This window comes from Megalobrama amblycephala, linkage group LG4 (assembly GCF_018812025.1).
Source record: "Megalobrama amblycephala isolate DHTTF-2021 linkage group LG4, ASM1881202v1, whole genome shotgun sequence".
NCBI lineage: Eukaryota > Metazoa > Chordata > Actinopteri > Cypriniformes > Xenocyprididae > Megalobrama > Megalobrama amblycephala.
The window spans coordinates 29,068,303-29,086,281 of NC_063047.1; the positions used below are offsets into that span (position 1 = coordinate 29,068,303).

A 17,979-nucleotide genomic window follows, 5' to 3' on the forward strand; every position below is an offset into this window, starting at 1 on the left:
AAAACATCCTTTGTAGCACCTTTAATTCACGCTTGCACAAATTAAGGCCTCAAATCAGAGCAGAAAGTCTTAAATTCATAAAGTTATGGCATTAAATGTTACATGCATTGTAAATAATTAATATCTTCCTCAATTTTGTTTTCCTGTTTGCTAATACAAATATCTAAACATCTTTAAATCAAGATACATTTACTTGAGATGCAAATGTAAAATGAAGTCTTGAAAAATTGAGCAAAATTAAAGGTGCAATGTGTACGTTTCAGGAAGACCTATTGACAGAAATGCAATATAACATGCATAACTGTTTTCAGTGGAGTATAAAGACCTTACATAATGAACCATTATGTTTATATTACCTTAGAATGAGCCATTTCTATCTACATACACCACAGCTCCCCTTACATGTTAAGTCACCATTTTGCGGCGACATGTTTCTACAGTAGCCCTAAGTGGACAAACTGCTCTACAGAGCACGTTTGCTTGACAAGCTACTCTCTGTTGTCTCAGATGGCGACATCTTTGTCCTGTGTTGGCCACCGTAGCGTCTCTATATTGCAATTCGCAATCTCACCGCTAGATGCCATTAAAATCTACACACTGCACCTTTAAGTGAGTTTATGCCTAAAACTAGAACTTATTTTAATATTTGCACGGGAAAACAAGACTGACTTTTTTGCAGTGTGATCAGTAAAAGATATTTCCATATTCTAGTGGTTGGGAGTAGAGGTCTTCAAGCTACTTGTTTGTAAAATTAATTAAAAAGTAATGGACATCTGTTGGAAGTTGTATTTTCAATCTCTGAAGTCTTGCTAATAGAACTAAAAGAAAATATTGATGTATTGTGTTCCTTTCAATTTATTCCTTACATTTTCTTTACTCTGTCTCAAAAAGGTCTTTTAAAAACTCTTAAATGTACCTTCATAAAGCCTGCAGAAACCCTGTATTAACTTTAGGTTTGTGCAAAATATGTTCATAAAACTACACTCATTTAAGAACTGCACATTTAGGGGCAATTCACACAGAACACGTTTGTGCGGTTAAAAACGTGAGATGCAGGTCAATAGGGGTAAAATGGTCTAGAGACGAGTTTTTTTTAAAAAGTCAAACTTTTTAACTTAGGTGGTGTATTTTTAGAATGGCGTGTCATGCGCGAGACGCTGCAAAAAGATGAGATGCGAGCGCAAAGGTAGAAAAACAAAAACAATGGAAAATCAGCACAGTAGGATCGGGAAAACATGTTCCCTTTAGACTGTGAAAACGTTAATGTTCATCAGACAGTGGTCACATGACACATCAGATAATAACTACTGTTTTTAATGAATAACCTGAATCTGTACGTGCAAAAGTTTTGCTCCCTTCATGGCAGTTTCCAACTGATCCATGATTTTAAAATAATGGTTCCGTAAAAACAGGTGTCTTGCTATGTGGTAAACCAGTCAAAACGCACCTTTTTGGGTTAAAAAAAAAAGACATAAAATTTTCCAAAATGAGTGCAAAAAATAATATACAGATTAACTGATGATGAATCCTGTAACTAAAGCTTGATGTGTCCGGATGCATTTCATGATGCACTTTGAAACAAATGGAGGGAAACATTTCCAGGGTTCTTTGTTCAAGTAAAATCCTCATGTTTTCATATATTTGAGAGGGATGTCTGCGTTTCTAGAGCACCATGAACCCTGCCTGCAGCATGTCCAGTAGTTTGCGCTTTTGGTCGATGACCCAAGCCTGACCTCTGCAAGTGTTACATCATACAAGTGACACAACACTGCTTGCGGATGGAGCGCAAGGAGCAGCGACCCAGCAGCTTGAGTTTCTCACAGAAAAGTGTCGACATGCTGTTTTTCTTGCAAACCAGACCTGCAAAGAGAAACAAAAGCCCCTTAAATATTTTTTGTTGTTTAACATTAAAAATAAACTATAAAGACATGGAACGGCACATTAAAATAAGGGATCTACGGTAGCACTGGAGACCACAATATGTTTTCCAGAATGTCTTTTTGTATACGTATATCTAGGGAAAAGAGATCCATTTTTGGTGTCTTACACAAAAAAGACCTAAGCCATGCTTAAAAACGTATAAACTGTCATTGCGTTAGAGAGCAAAACATTAAATCAAATAACTTATTTTGTAGAAAGACAACTCAAGCACACTTTTCAAGCAAAACATTTTACAAAAAGAAGTTATAACTAAAATAACATGTTGACTGGAGTTTCAACTGCATGTAAAGGGATAGTTCACACCCAAAATTATCCCATAATTTATGAAATGAAAATTATACCATCATTTACTCACCCTCCAGCCATTCTAGGTGTATATAACAAACACAACTGGAGTTATCTTAAAAAATATCCAGGCTCCTCCAAGCTTTATAATGGTAATGAATGGTGCCATTTTTTGAAGCCCAAAAAAGTGCATCCGTCCACCATAAAAGTAATCCATACGCCTCCAGGCGGTTAATAAAGGCCTTCTTAAGCGAAGTGAAGGGCTTTTGTAAGAAAAATATCCGCAATTATATCTTTATAAACTATAATCACTGGCTTCTGGCAAACAAATAGAGCTGGGAAACACTCAAGCTCCTCTTCTCTTATTTTGAACTCCTCCGACATTTCCCTCTAAAACTTCTTGTTTTAGACTTCCGATTTGTGACCGGTGTTTTGTTTTGCTCTATCCTCTGAGCTTTCGCGTTCGTCAATACATCATGCATCAGGTCAGGGGCCACTCTTCTGCCGAAAGCTAGTGATTATAGTTTATAAAGTTATAAATACGGATATTTTTCTTACAAAAATGCATCGCTTCACTTCAGAAGGCCATTATTAACCCCCTGAAACCATATGGATTACTTTTATAGACAGATGGATGCACTTTTTTGGGCTTTAAATAAATAAATAAATAAAGGCACAATTCATTCCCATTATTAAGCTTGGAAGAGCCAAGATTTTTATTTTTATTTTTTTTTAATATCTCTTGATTGTGTTCAGCTGAAAGAAGAAAGTTATATACCCCTAGGATAGCTTGAGGGTGAGTAAATCATGGGGGAAAATTTTCATTTTTGGGTGAACTATCCCTTTAATAGAGGAGTGAATCTTCTCAATTACATTCACTCTTGAAATTGTAGTGATTGACAGTGTGGTCACCATAGCAGTGTTCTGGCGTCTCGCTTGTTTGGTATCAGCAATTTTTGACAAAAGTAATATTACAGCAACTAAGGACTCATTATGTTCTGCAATTTTAACTAAACCACCTACAGAGGCATCGTGTTTTGTTCATGATTGTAGGGCTGCTACGCAGAGAGCGCACTTGAAGTATTGCCATGTCCACTTATTATACACGTTTTACGACTTGTTAGCGCTTGGCTCATAAAGCGATCCAGTTTATGGAGTTAATGAAGCAGGCAGATGCAGGTCGCAATATTTAAGCATTTGGATTGATCTAAAAATATCAATTATCTTTTTTCTAGCAAGATCTGGCAAAACGAACGAGGCAAGGCTCATATCTCGTTCCCTGTGGTTTTCTTGCACAGTGCATACAGAAGAAAGACATATCTCTGATGTGCATTTAAATATGTCATTAACATCTTGTTGTTCACTTTTTTGTAAATGCTGGAACAGGATTAAGAACTAAAAGTAGAGCTGCACGATTCTGGACAAACTGAGAATCATGTTTTTGTTTGTTTGTTTGTTTCAAATAGAGATAATGATTCTCCCATGATTCTGAACAGACAGCTAAACAAAATAAATAACATGTAATTTACTAGGGGTTCTGACAACAACAACAACAACAACAACAACAACAACAACAACAACAAAAAAGTCAGGTTGAATGAATGATTCAATGACTCAATCATAAATAATTCACTTGTTTCATTACTGGATGAATCAGCATTTCTGAACAAATCTCTTAAATGAATGATTCCATGACAAATACATTTTAGCAGTCACTTGTCGCCACCTGGTGCCATAAGAATGTAATTGATACAACTGTTATTTGAAGCATCAAGCAGTGTTGCCAAGTCCATGCTTTTCCCGCGGAATTGGGCTACTTTAAAACTGTTGCTGCAGGTTGTTTTTCATGTCCAACGGTTGAAGCGACCCCCAATAACATGATATTTAGCCTCTGGAATGCAAATTTTACCAGGGGAACAAATACAGATTTACCCCCCGGAACATGATTTTTACCGGGGGACCCCCAAAACGCAATTGGGCAGGTTTTGTTGTGAAAACCTGGCAACACTGGCATAAAGTTATACTGATCAAAAATAATGAAGAAAGTTTAAGAGTGAAGAGAAAAAATCTTGCAGTATTTGTCTGATATTTTGTTATCTAATGCAATGACATTCAGGGACTATTAAGTGTCCAAATACATTTAGGGGCCACAGTATGTTTATCATATATTATGAAACAAACAGGACAGGATATTACATAACTGACTTTACCTAAATCAGATTTACACTCCTCTGGGTTGCAGTTCTGCACACTGTCAGGTTTATTGTTATTTCCACACAGTGACGTCTTTTCTTCCTTGCCGGATTCCTGGTTTACGCACCTCACTGCTCTCTTCTGAACTCCTCCACCACAACTTCTGGAGCACTGTCAATCAATAAAAACCTTGATGACATCATGGATGCTCAGGGAGGGATGTATACCAATTTTTGTCCAATAAAATGCTCTCTGGAATTGGAACGTCCCATCCACATGATTATAAATACCACATACTTCAGACTAGCAAGTCACAAATCATGGATTTTAAATTAAACCTGAAACCTTTACAAAAGGACAAGCTCTTTTTATACATCATGCCCCAACTTCCTGTTTAAATAGGAAACTACTGTTCAAAAGATTGGGGTCAGTTAAATTTAATGTTTTTTTAATGAAAGAAGTCTCTGTAACACTTTATAATAAGGTCCCATTTATGGGTGACAATATAGCAATATATTTGTTACAGTTTTTATTATAAAATTAAAATATAAATTAACATTAACTGAGGTTCATAAATGCTTTAGAAGTATTTATTATTGTTAGTTCATGTTAACTAATGTTAACAAATGGAAACTTATTGTTAAGTGTTACTGAAAGTGTTATTTTACATGTGAAATATTATTCCAATTTCAAATAACTGTTTTCTATTGTAATATATTTTAAAATGTAATTAATTCTATGATCAAAGCAAAATTTTCAGCATCATTACTTCAGTCTTCAGTGTCACATGATCCTTCAGAAATCATTCTAATATGCTGATTTGCTGCTCAAGAAACATTTCTTATCATTATCAATGTTGAAAACAGTTGTGCAGATTCATATTTTTGTGGAAACAGTAATACATATTTTCCATGATTCTTTTATTAATAGAAAGTTCAAAAGAATAGAATTTATTTATAGAAATGTATGCAACATCATGTCTCTTTTGATCAGTTTAATGCATCCTTGCTGATAAAAAAAAAAAAAAAACACATCTCAACACATAGCATTCATCATGATCTCAAGCCAAATACTACACTGACTCCTTTCTATAAATGAACAGTGAGGTTTGTGCAGTGTTTTACCTGACCCCAGGCTTCAGTCGCCCAGCTGGTGCAGGGCTGCAGATGGCAGGACTCAGTGCTGCTGGGTTTGAGCGTGACGTTGCAGCGCTGATACTCGGGGCAGTACACAAGCCTCTCCTTCACTCCCTGCCCACAGCTTTTAGAGCACTGTCAATCACAGATGAAAAACTTTGATCTAGACTAGACATGTGTTCATATACAGTAATATGATATATCATAATAACAACGTTTATGAACATACACGGTATTGTTATTGTGGGCACTTCAAAATACAATAAAAACTTCAATGAAAGCAGCGCATTAATACAGAATGGTAATTAAACTGACTAGAACTACCTGTGCATTATACAGTTTTAATGCACACCTTCTAGCCATTCAGAATTGAGTATTTAGACAGACCATGGTATAATACAAATTATTTAGATTTTTAGAATGCATTAAAATACTTTTCCATCATCCGGTTTAAAATGTACAACTCTGCATCTGTGCTGGTTCAAAGAGATATGTGCACACTTTGATGAAAACATCCCAACAAGGATCCCAACAAAGATGAGAAGCATGGCGGATCAAGTAAAGGAGACGTGCTGATTGAAGATGCACTTTCACTCTCTGACAGTAGATGGCGCTTATGGAACTGCAGAAATGCAGTTTATCCCACTAACCCATGTAAACAATGAAGGCTGCTACTTTCTCTTTCTGAACAGTATTTAATGGTGCAGTAAGTGATTTCTGAGAATCATTGTTGAACACTGTTGATATTTAAAATCAACCAAATAAACACACCCCTCCCTTCATTGCTCCACCCCCAAAATGCACAGAGTGGATGTCTCTATCATAGCAGAAGTGAAATAAAGCTTCTCGAAAAATAAAGATGACGAACAAATGACAAGGAAGAACAAAAAAATGAACATACAGTACACAAGTATATACAAGCAAGATTTCATTGTTAGTCCAGAGCGGCACACACACTCAAAACTGTCCCGTTACTATAGCTAACATTACAACAAATGCATCTTGGTTCTGTGAAACAGAAAAACCAATGTTACTTAGAGGTGCCATAGAACGTCTTTTTAAAAGATGTAATATAAGTCTAAGGTGTCCCCTGAATGTGTCTGTGAAGTTTCAGCTCAAAATACCCCATATATTCTTTTTTATTAATTTTTTAAACTAATTTTGGGGCATCATTAAATATGAGCCGATTCAGGCTGCGGCCCCTTTAAATGCTCACGCTCCCCACCCACGGAGCTCGCGCTTGCCTTAAACAGTGCAAACAAAGTTCACACAGCTAATATAACCCTCAAAATGGATCTTTACAAAGTGTTCGTCATGCAACATGTCTAAACACGTAAGTACAGTGTTTATTTGGATGTTTACATTTGATTCTGAATGAGTTTGATAGTGCTCCGTGGCTAAAGCTAACATTACACACTGTTGGAGAAATTTATAAAGAATGAAGTTGTGTTTATGAATTATACAGACTGCAAGTGTTTAAAAATGAAAATAGCGACGGCTCTTGTCTCCGTGAATACAGTAAGAAACGATGGTAACTTTAACCACATTTAACAGTACATTAGCAACATGCTAATGAAACATTTAGAAAGGCAATTTACAAATATCACTAAAAATATCATGATATCATGGATCATGTCAGTTATTATCGCTCCATCTGCCATTTTTCGCTATTGTTCTTGCTTGCTTACCTAGTCTGATGATTCAGCTGTGCACAGATCCAGACGTTAATACTGGCTGCCCTTGTGTAATGCCTTGAACATGGGCTGGCATATGCAAATATTGGGGGCGTACATATTAATGATCCCGACTGTTATGTAACAGTTGGTGTTATGTTGATATTCGCCTGTTCTTCTGAGGTCTTTTAAAGGTGCCCTAGAATCAGAATTTGAATTTATCTCGGCATAGTTGAATAACAAGAGTTCAGTACATGGAAAAGACATACATTGAGTTTCAAACCCCATTGTTTCCTCCTCCTTATGTAAATCTCATTTGTTTAAAAGACTTCCGGAAAACACTCGGATCTCAACATAACACCGACTGTTACGTAACAGTCAGGACCATTAATATGTATGACCCCAATATTTGCATAATGCCAGCCCATTCAACGCATTAGACAAGGAAAGGCAGTATTAACGGCTGGATCTGTGCACAGACAAGGTAAGCAAGCAAGAACAACAGCGAAAAATGGCAGATGGAGCAATGATAACTGACATGATCCATGATATCATGATATTTTTTGTGATATTTGTAAATTGTCTTTCTAAATGTTTCATTAGCATGTTGCTAATATACTGTTAAATGTGGTTAAAGTTACCATCGTTTCTTACTGTATTCACGGAGACGAGAGTCGTTGCTATTTTCATTTTTAAACACTTGCAGTCTGTATAATTCATAAACACAACTTCATTCTTTATAAATCCCTCCAACAGTGTAGCATTAGCCGTTAGCCACAGAGCATAGCCTCAAACTCACACAGAATCAAACGTAACCATCTAAATAAATACTTTACTCACATAATTCGAAGCATGTATACAGCATGCATGACGAACATCTTGTAAAGATCCATTTGACGGTTATATTAGCTGTGTGAACTTTGTAAATGCACTGTATTATAGTCGAGAGCTCGTGGGGCAGAGGAAGCGGGCCGTGCTGAAAAAATCAGTGCATAGTTAATGATGCCCCAAAATAGGCAGTTAAAAAAATTAATTTAAAAAAATCTATGGGGTATTTTGAGCTGAAACTTCACAGACACATTCAGGGGACATCTAGGACTTATATTACATCTTGTAAAAAAACAATCTAGGGCACCTTTAAACAAATGAGATTTATATAAGAAGGAGGAAACAATGGTGTTTGAGACTCACTGTATGTCATTTCCATGTACTGAACTCTTGTTATTTAACTATGCCAAGGTAAATTCAATTTTTAATTCTAGGGCACCTTTAATTCAATAAAAGCTTCAGCAATTATCATGATATGAAAATTTCATTCCGTCACATGCCTACTCTAGGCCAGACAATTTTCCATAATGCAACATTAGTATGTGTATCCTCAGTTCAGTACCTCTCCCCAGGGTGAGTACGTCCACTCCAGGCAGGGCCGGCTGTTGCAGGGCAGACTGCTGGGTGGTTTGTATGAAAGAGCCTGACAGTGAAACGGCCTCAATGGACGTCTGTTCTGAGTGTCAATGCACTGCACTTCTCGATGCTTCATGTCAGTCACACAGCCTTCAGGACACTAAGAAGAGGGAGATCTCACAGTTCAGAGCAGCACACAGAAATTAAGGTTTCTTTTTAAAATGTGGCTTTACCTTGGTCCAGTTACCACTCTTCCAGATGGCACAGGCTCGCAGGTTGCATCGTTGGGCAGGTTCTGGCTTCTTCACACTGGCGCAATCTTCCTCACGCTCTGAGCTGCAGGTTACAGACCGCCACACCGCTCCCAGACCACACGTAGTAGAGCACTGGGACACATTAGAGACTAGAGTGAGTGCATTGAATGCATTATTAGTACTGCATTTTATTACCTCAGATGTACATGGGTAACTCTAAGGCCCTGTTTACACCTGGTATTAAGTTGCGTTTTGGTCGATCGGATCACAAGTAGACGAGGGAGGCACATTCCCATTTACACCTGGTGTTTTAATCTGTCTCTTTTGTCCACTTTCAACCACTTCTGTCCTGATTTCTTCAAGGGGAGGGTTTCTGCTCTGACAGCCTCAAGACCGGCCGAAAGCTGTGAGTGTGTGTTAGAAATCAGGAATGGTGAAAGAACATTGAGCTTGGTATGTTTTTTGTCTTCAAACCAAACTTGGGTCTCCAGCCGACAAAGTTTAAATCCCGTCTAGCTAGCGCGCTTCCCATAATGTTTATGCATTGGGTCAGTAGACGGAGAGTTGTTGGTCTTTCGAGGCTGTTTGAACTCATTTGACCACATGAGCGTTTACACTACGAAAGCAATCCGCTCGAATACGTTTCCTACTACCTCTGGAAGTGTCAAAAGTGGACAAGCTCAAACGTTTACACCTGTATTTAGCGTCGTCCATTTGTGATCCGATCGACCAAAATGCGTCTTAATACCAGGTGGAAACAGGGCCTAAGTGTAAATAAACAGGTACACTAGTTTGGGGTCAAAAAAAATTTTCTTTTAGTTTTTTGTAAAGAAATTAATATTTTATTAATAAATTGATCAAATGTGACAGTGAAGACTTTTCTATTTATCAAAAAATCCTGAAAAAAAATCTTGTTTTCTGAGTAATGTATCAAAATTGTACGGAAGAGGATTAGGGCCAAGCAATAATAAAAAAATAAAACCATCTCGAGATTAAAGTTGTTAAATTTTGAGAAAAAACTCATTAAATTTCGAGAAAAAAGTCAAAATAAAATGTTGAGAATAAACGCATTAAATTACGAGAAAAAAGTCGAGATAAAATGTTGAGAATAAACTCGTTAAATTACGAGAAAAAAGTCGTTAAATTACGAGAACAAATTCGTTAAATTATGAGAAAAATGTTAAATTTTGAGAAAAAAGTTGAGATAAAATGTTGAGAATAAAGTCATTAAATTATGAGTAAAAAGTCGTTAAATTATGAGAACAAATTCGTAATTTAACGACTTTTGTCTCGTAATTTAATGAGTTTATTCTCAACATTTTATTTTGACTTTTTTCTCGAAATTTAACAACTTTAATCTCGAGATGGTTTATTTTTTTATTATTGCTTGGCCCTAATCCTCTTCCGTAAAATTGTGTTTGTGCTTAAAACAAGAAAAAATAATTGCCAATGGGGTAAGAAAAATAAAATTTATTCAAAAAGAAAAACAATTACCAATGGGATAAGAAAAACTTTACTTTATTCAAAAAATAAAATTTGAAAGAAAAAATGTTTTTTTTAACCCAATGGCAGATATTTCTTTCTAATTTTAAGCAAAACTCTCTTATTTTTTTTTATATATTTATGAGTAAACAAGACTTTTCTTTTTGCTTCTCATGTAAATATATCTTGATTCAAGAATATTTAGAAATTTGTACTGAAAAACAAGACAAAAATCCTGATGAAGAAATTCATGACAACGTCAACAGCATCATGTCTTCCAAAGTCTAAAACCTAAAGTCACCTAAACTTTTAACACTATTCTTTTGCTGCCACACAAGCATTGCCATTTCCTTCTGGAAACGCACATCTAGTCATAATTCTTTGCAGGTAATGCAAAAACAGGCAGATGATCACATTAGACATTGACTAATTAAGTTTGCATTCTTACATCACTCCAGTTGCCCACTTCCCAAAATGCACTCCTGCTGACGGGATCTCGTGCATTCAGATTCCCATAGTCATCGGTGCTGGTCGCCGTCTCCGGCCTCTGCCTGACAGCTTTAGGCGTCTTGCCTTTGTTGGGACCTTTCGGTGTTTGTGAGGCCTTTCTCAGTATCTTCACTGTTGGCAAAGTTACTTGTGGACTTTGAGTATGTGGCACTTTTGGGTTCGGCGTGGTATTTAGTTCGTATGGGCTTGTTTTAGTGCATTGATGTGTTGTCAAATCATTGTATTGGGTTCTGCTGGTAGTGGTTGGTTTTATTGTGCCAGTGTTAGTATGCATTGGTGCTTGAGTTGTGGTTGGTCGGACAGTGGATGTAGGTGTACTGGTAAACATATCATCACGTGCCCTTTCTTCTCCAGTTGGATCTTCGACTATGTAATCATAACCCATTGTGTAGCTTTTATTTGGAGGCTGCAGGTCTGTGCTTCCCTCCTCATCCTCAGGAGCTCCCAGGACTTTAGTATTTGTGGGAACTGCTCCCTGACCACCATTGTCTTTGTTACCATCCTTCACCAAGATAAAGTCTCGGTCATCTTCATGGATGATGTCAGATGTTGTGGATGATGGGGAAGTGTTGGTATGTGTTGTAATGGGAGTAGAGGTGTTTGGAGGAATGATTGTGGTGCTGTATCCAGGTGTTTGGGTCCTGGGGGCCTGCGTTGGGATTTTAGGAGGGACTCTAGGTCGGAAACGTGGTCGGAAAGGAGAACCCGTCCATCTGTTGCTGGACGAGCAGCTCTGGAGGTTACAGAGGATTGTGGAACGAGGTCGACTGGACGGGCTGCACAGGCTGGGTTGTTTTGCCAAGCACTTGACGGTTCTGGACTTTATTCCTCCATCACAAGACAGGGAGCACTGCGGGATGACACAATCATATATTACAACACAAAAATGAAATAATATGACAATGCAACTTATCCATCCATCTGTTTTATAATCACTTTTCTTATGATTTTATGACTCATATGGTTTGGAATAAAATGTGGGTGAGAAAATATTAACAGTATTTAAAATTTTTGGGGTAAAGTTTTCCTTTAAATCCTGAACAATTCCAAACAATCCACAAAACATGCATATGATACTAAGCCCCTAAAGGGACATGGTGAAGGAAAAAATAATTGAGATGGGAGGAAATATTATAAATCAGTGCTATTGCGTTCACTCACAAAACTGTGAGTTCTCTTGCAAAAGAATTACATTCCACCAACAAACTTTGCATTTGCTCGCAAAAGCACTGAAATATAGTTTTTAGTCCTCCCACCTCATAATTTCCATCTCAAAAGTTTTGCAAACACAAAGTTTCTTGGGGGAAGGTGAAAGGTAAATGCTTTTGTGTTGCGAGCGAACACAAAAGCATTTATATATAATTTTCCCTACCATCTTTTTCAATTCCCATGTCCCTTTAGGGGCTCTGTAAACTGATTATAGCTCTTAAAGAACATTATTAAGGTTAATTTGCAATAAAGCCCACCTCGCTCCAGTTCCCCACAGTCCATTCTGACCCACACGGTACATCTCTGTTGCAAGGTACCACAGGTTTGGGTTTGAGCAACTGCTTACAGTCCCCAGGGTGCAGAACCCGCTCCTCTCCGGCCACCGTACGCACACACAGAATGGTGCGCTTTCTCACGCCGTTTGGCCCGCATGTAGCCGAGCATGTTTGCCATCCTCCCACCCACCACCTGAAGTCAGCAAAGAGTTTAGGCCAGTATATCTCAAACTATTTGACTTCAAGGCCCCCCATAGACCTCACTCAGGTTAGACGCCATATTGAATTTGGATGAAAATGAGGCTGTGAGGGATGGAGTTAATCTTTGCAGGTGAATAAAGATCTTTACACTGACTAAATAAAAGTCCTAGGTTATGTAAGTTTTTACAACTCACAACTTTCAAAACTTTATGGAGAAAGGTTTTTTTTTTTTTTCAGAAAGACGTTTCATCAGCTGAACAATCAGTATGTTGTTAAACAACAATACAATCCATTGAATGCAATGCATTCTATCCCTCACAGCCTTGTTTTCATTCCAGTCAAAAATGAAATATAGCGCTACCCTGATTAAAGTCTATTGTCCAAAACATCATTTTGTCCACAATAATATCCACTCACAATTTCTACCCAATAAAACATTTTAGATCTTGGCATAAATAGAAAGATGCATATTCATTATAAAAATAACGAAATACTTATTATTTATTAATAATTATTCATTAATCTTAATTTTTCAGTTGTTTTAGCTTATTTTAAGACCTATATTTTAAGTGAAACAGTATGCAATATGCAAAGATAAAAGTTTCCTATTTAAAGGCACAATATGTAAGATTTTTGGATTAAAATATTTAAAAACCACTAGAACAATATTATATATTTTGTTGACTTGTGTACTTATATTATCCCAAACGTTCCAACAATATTTAAATCCATAGAAATCAGCAATTTTAACCAGGACACGGACCGTGTAATTTCGTTGCATGTCAATGACGTCATACCCATGTTACCCTCGATGTCCAGTTTTACTTTCATAGAAACCATGTAAACACTAAAGATGCTTTAATATATTATGTCAACAGAAGTCTTATTGTTTGAATTGCTTGTTTTCTTAATTTACCACAAGCACCATGTTTTTATCATGCCTCAGAGGCAACACTATTTTGTCAAGTGGCTAACATAGCATAATCAGAGAGAGCTTTTTCCATTTTTGACCAGCCACCGAGCAAACGCACAGAGTAACGTTATAGCAGAACTTTCAACGCACTAAAATGTATTTAGTATGATTGTTTTAAAACAGCGCCACTTTACCCCACAAACGCAACAAAAAGAGCGGAAGCAGCCGATTGTAGCATAAGCGTAATGAAAGCTCCACTGAACTCCCATGGCTCTCGGCCCACCCTGCTTTATACCATAGTAATGTTAATAAAACTTTAAAGGTGCCCAAGAATGCTTTTTCACAAGATGTAATATAAGTCTAAGGTTTCCCCTGAATGTGTCTGTGAAGTTTCAGCTCAAAATACCCCACAGATTTTTTTAAATTCATTTTTTTAACTGCCTATTTTGGGGCATCATTAACTATGCACTGATTTTTTCAGCGCGCCGCCCCTTTAATTCACGTGCTCCCTGCCACACGAGCTCTCGATTATAGCACATTTACAAAGTTCACACAGCTAATATAACCCTCAAATGGATCTTTACAAGATGTTCATCATGCATGCTTCGAATTATGTGAGTAAAGTATTTATTTTGATGTTTATATTTGATTCTCTATGAGTTTGAGGCTGTGCTCCGTGGCTAACGGCTAATGCTACACTGTTGGAGAGATTTATAAAGAATGAAGTTGTGTTTATGAATTATACAGACTGCAAGTGTTTAAAAATGAAAATAGCGACGGCTCTTGTCTCCGTGAATACAGTAATAAACGATGGTAACTTTAACCACATTTAACAGTACATTAGCAACATGGTAACGAAACATTTAATAAGACAATTTACAAATATCACTAAAAATATCATGCTATCATGGATCATGTCAGTTATTATTGCTCCATCTGCCATTTTCGCTGTTGTTCTTGCTTACCTAGTCTGTTGATTCACCTGTGCAGAACCAGACGTTACTGGCTGCCCTTGTCTAATGCCTTTCATAATGTTGGGAACATGCAAATATTGGGGCGTACACCCCGACTGTTACGTAACAGTCTGTGTTATGTTGAGATCCACGTGTTTTCTGGAAGTCTTTTAAACAAATGAGATTTACATAAGAAAGAGAAAGCAATGGAGTTTGAGACTCACTGCATGTCTTTTCCATGTACTGAACTCTTGTTATTCAACTATGCCAAGGTAAATTCAAATTTTGAATCTAGGGCACCTTTAATACATTCTCTCATCCATGAGCATGATTTCTGCCCAAGTCAATCGGGTTGCTTTCCTTTGGCTGTGGAGGTGAAGAGGACAACTCCCATGATTCCACATTCATTCACAGCATCATCAAGCTACACCTTTGTTTTAAATAAGCAATCTCTAATGGCGAAAATGACATATTGTGCCTTTAAGGAAATAAATAGCATCTTTAATTTAGGTTCAAGAAAGGATTTTAAAAACCTCATGATTGATTATGATTTCTGGTTCTTTCATCACACTGGAAATGACATGCTGTATTATGAGATCCAGTAATCAGCACAGTATGCTCTGTAATGCCATTTTTGCAAATGTTGTAGGTCCTCTGGGTATTCGATGCATACAGTTGTATACTATGCACAGTACACATACCACACACTGAGGAAATAATAAATAAGACTAGTATGGTGGTGTGCCATTCTGAACATAGCCATTATTTATACAGTACCGTACCTTGCAGGACAGTCCATGTTCTTGCACTTGCGATGCCTGTCATCAGGACGTGTACTGGGGTCACACAGTGTTTCCTCGACCACGCCAACCTCTGCCTCAAAACAGCGCACAGGCTGATGCTGCTCACCTATACAGAGAGAAAAAAGGTCAGGCCTACCAGTTATCAAAGATATCTAAATGACGGGAGAACATTTCAAACAACAACAAACCCAGTAACTACTGCAATTCAATTGACTGGAACCAAAAAAGATTATAATGAGTCAATGGATTGTAATGAAAAGTGAAGAAAATCTCCATACCAAGTCCACAGGTAGTGCTGCAATCAGTCCAGGCTCCATATTTCCAGATGTATTCTGGTTCTAGAATTTCGTTCCCCAGTGGGTGGCTCCTCTTAATGGTGTACTCGTACTTGACACCAGGATTCAGCTCTTGGAACAACAACTGAACATTTCACATTAAAACAAAAACGTCCATCATTTAATGACAGTATTCAAGAAATCATCTGTGTCACCAGTCTTTATTTCTCAAGCTACTTTTCATGCTTTCTCACATAAATAATGTCAGATGAAGAGTGATAAATCAAAACCACTCTTTGTGTCTGCTCTGCTACGATAATGAAATTATTTTTCACCAGAGTGAGTATTGAATTAAATCAAAATTTGGTATTCTAACAAAAATGCATTCTGGGAAAATTGTCCATTGGTTCATTAAAGGAATATTTCAGGTTCAAAACAATGGGCTCTTTTTGTGACATGTTGATTATCACAGTAAATAACACTGAGTATTTACTCATGGTGTGTTAATACAAACAAAAATTGCTTTTACGGTTATGCTTTTAAATGAAAGTCTATGGGGCAAAGCAAAATTAAATTATTCAATTAAATTAGGCTTCACATTTTTATGTGTCAGTATGACAATGGTGTTATAAACTCATTTGCCAACCTTTTCTGTTCTCAAAAGAAATGATATCTGTGCCAGAAAGGGATGTGGTGCAACTATCCATAAACACTATTTTAATTATTATCATTATTTTTTAATGATTGTTTTTTAGCTTTACTTTTCCTTACTATAACCATCAGAACTTGCTGTATAGACTTTAATTGTAAGTGCACAATTTTCCTTTGTTTTTATAAACCTGATGGTGTCTATACAGTTTAAAAGATATTGAACCCAGAATATTCCTTTAATATTTGTGCATTTTTACGTGCGTGAGAGTCAGTACCTGGATCATGACAGGTTCAGTTGTTGGTCCTGCAGAGGTGAGATTCTCCATATTACCGCTCCGCTCGTAGTAAAACTTCGTGCCACTTGCCTCATACTCTCCGTTCCACTGAATGATGTAATTCCCATTGAGGTAATACACGTCTGAATCAGCCGCTCGGATCGCAAGGAAATTCCCAGCCTCTTCTACTTCCTGTATGAAGATATCCCGAGCTCCCTCAGGGATCAAAACCAGGTCCATGTAACCTAAATCACATGATCTCACTTATAAACCCAATAAGACATCATTCAAACACTGCAGTTTCAACACACATCTGGATATATATCATTTTATTCATCATTTGTTAAATCTAATTCAATCAATAATATATGTAAATATACATATAAATATATACAGTAAGTCACGTGTGCTACACACCAAATCCTTCTTGCTTCACAAAGTTGTCCTTCACCGTCTCACAAGTGGATCCATCACCGAGACAAACGCCACAGCTGTCCTCTTTAGCATTAGAATTAATGCCAAAATCACAACCCACCTCCTGGAAAAAGATTACACATATTAAACACATACAAAAACACCACCACACATACATACACACAAAATATAATTGTTCTTTATGGCACAAAAACATAACTCAGAATGTACTTTTCTGTTCTGTTCTGTACTTTTCAAATACATATATTGTTGTTGACCAAACAATAACTCACATAGAGTGACATAACTCACTCAGAAAAGGAAAATAATGTCATAAATTTATGCTGTTCCAAACCTGTATGACTTGCTTTTTTGTTAAGGCAGAACAGTGAGTATGAAGACAGATTTAAGGTTGATTTATATGTAAACGGACCTGTAGGTGACATATCTGGATAAAATACACTACTGTTTGGGGTCAGTACGATTTTTTTATTGTAACATTTTTATTGTTATAAAAGATTTCTATTTCAAATAAATTCTGTTCTTTTGAACTTTCTGTTCATCAATGAATCTTGAAAAAAATATCACGGTTGCCATTAAAGGAACAAATTATATTTTAAAATTATATTATATTTTTTAAATGTTTTTTTAAAATTATTTTAAAACATTAAAATTACTAATACTAATATAGAAAATACATATTTCACAATATTACTGTTTTTACTGTATTTTCTGTCAAATAATTGCAGCCTTGGTGACTTCTTAAAAAAAATAAAAAATAAAAAAGATTTGTAAAAATCTTACCGACCACAAACTTTTGAATGGAAGTGCATACAGTTCATAATGAAGCTGAAAAGCATTGCGCCACTTTGCGTTTGTGAAACATCAGTGGAACATGTTTCTAGTTAGTGTGATGAACTAGACCTGTGGTTACTTGAGGAGAACTGACTTCATACATCCACTTATAATCACCTAAACACCAGCTTCAGCTGATTCAAAGACATTAAACAAGAATAATGAAGAAAAATTATGTTAGTAAAGCTTGTGCAGCACAGATGCAGACACTCATTTGATATATAATGTGAAAGTGTCACTCAAGTGCACAAATACTTGGTTACACTTAGGGCGTTTT

At 36.7% G+C, this 17,979-nt stretch overlaps 1 protein-coding gene across 1 annotated transcript in view; it reads right to left on the bottom strand.

Annotated features, from left to right (window-relative positions):
• Positions 1-529: 529 nt before the first annotated feature.
• Positions 530-17,979, bottom strand: part of adamts12 (ADAM metallopeptidase with thrombospondin type 1 motif, 12) — a 40,544-nt gene continuing 23,094 nt past the window's right edge. The window contains exons 14-24 of the mRNA XM_048188725.1: positions 16,851-16,971; positions 16,434-16,678; positions 15,511-15,652; positions 15,212-15,338; positions 12,345-12,555; positions 10,817-11,728; positions 8,866-9,018; positions 8,619-8,792; positions 5,544-5,690; positions 4,437-4,590; positions 530-1,860 (exon numbers count right to left, since the gene is read on the bottom strand). Coding sequence (XP_048044682.1) covers positions 1,745-1,860; positions 4,437-4,590; positions 5,544-5,690; positions 8,619-8,792; positions 8,866-9,018; positions 10,817-11,728; positions 12,345-12,555; positions 15,212-15,338; positions 15,511-15,652; positions 16,434-16,678; positions 16,851-16,971 — 2,502 coding nt within the window. The 3' untranslated portion in view covers positions 530-1,744. The remainder of the gene's footprint in view (positions 1,861-4,436; positions 4,591-5,543; positions 5,691-8,618; positions 8,793-8,865; positions 9,019-10,816; positions 11,729-12,344; positions 12,556-15,211; positions 15,339-15,510; positions 15,653-16,433; positions 16,679-16,850; positions 16,972-17,979) is intronic.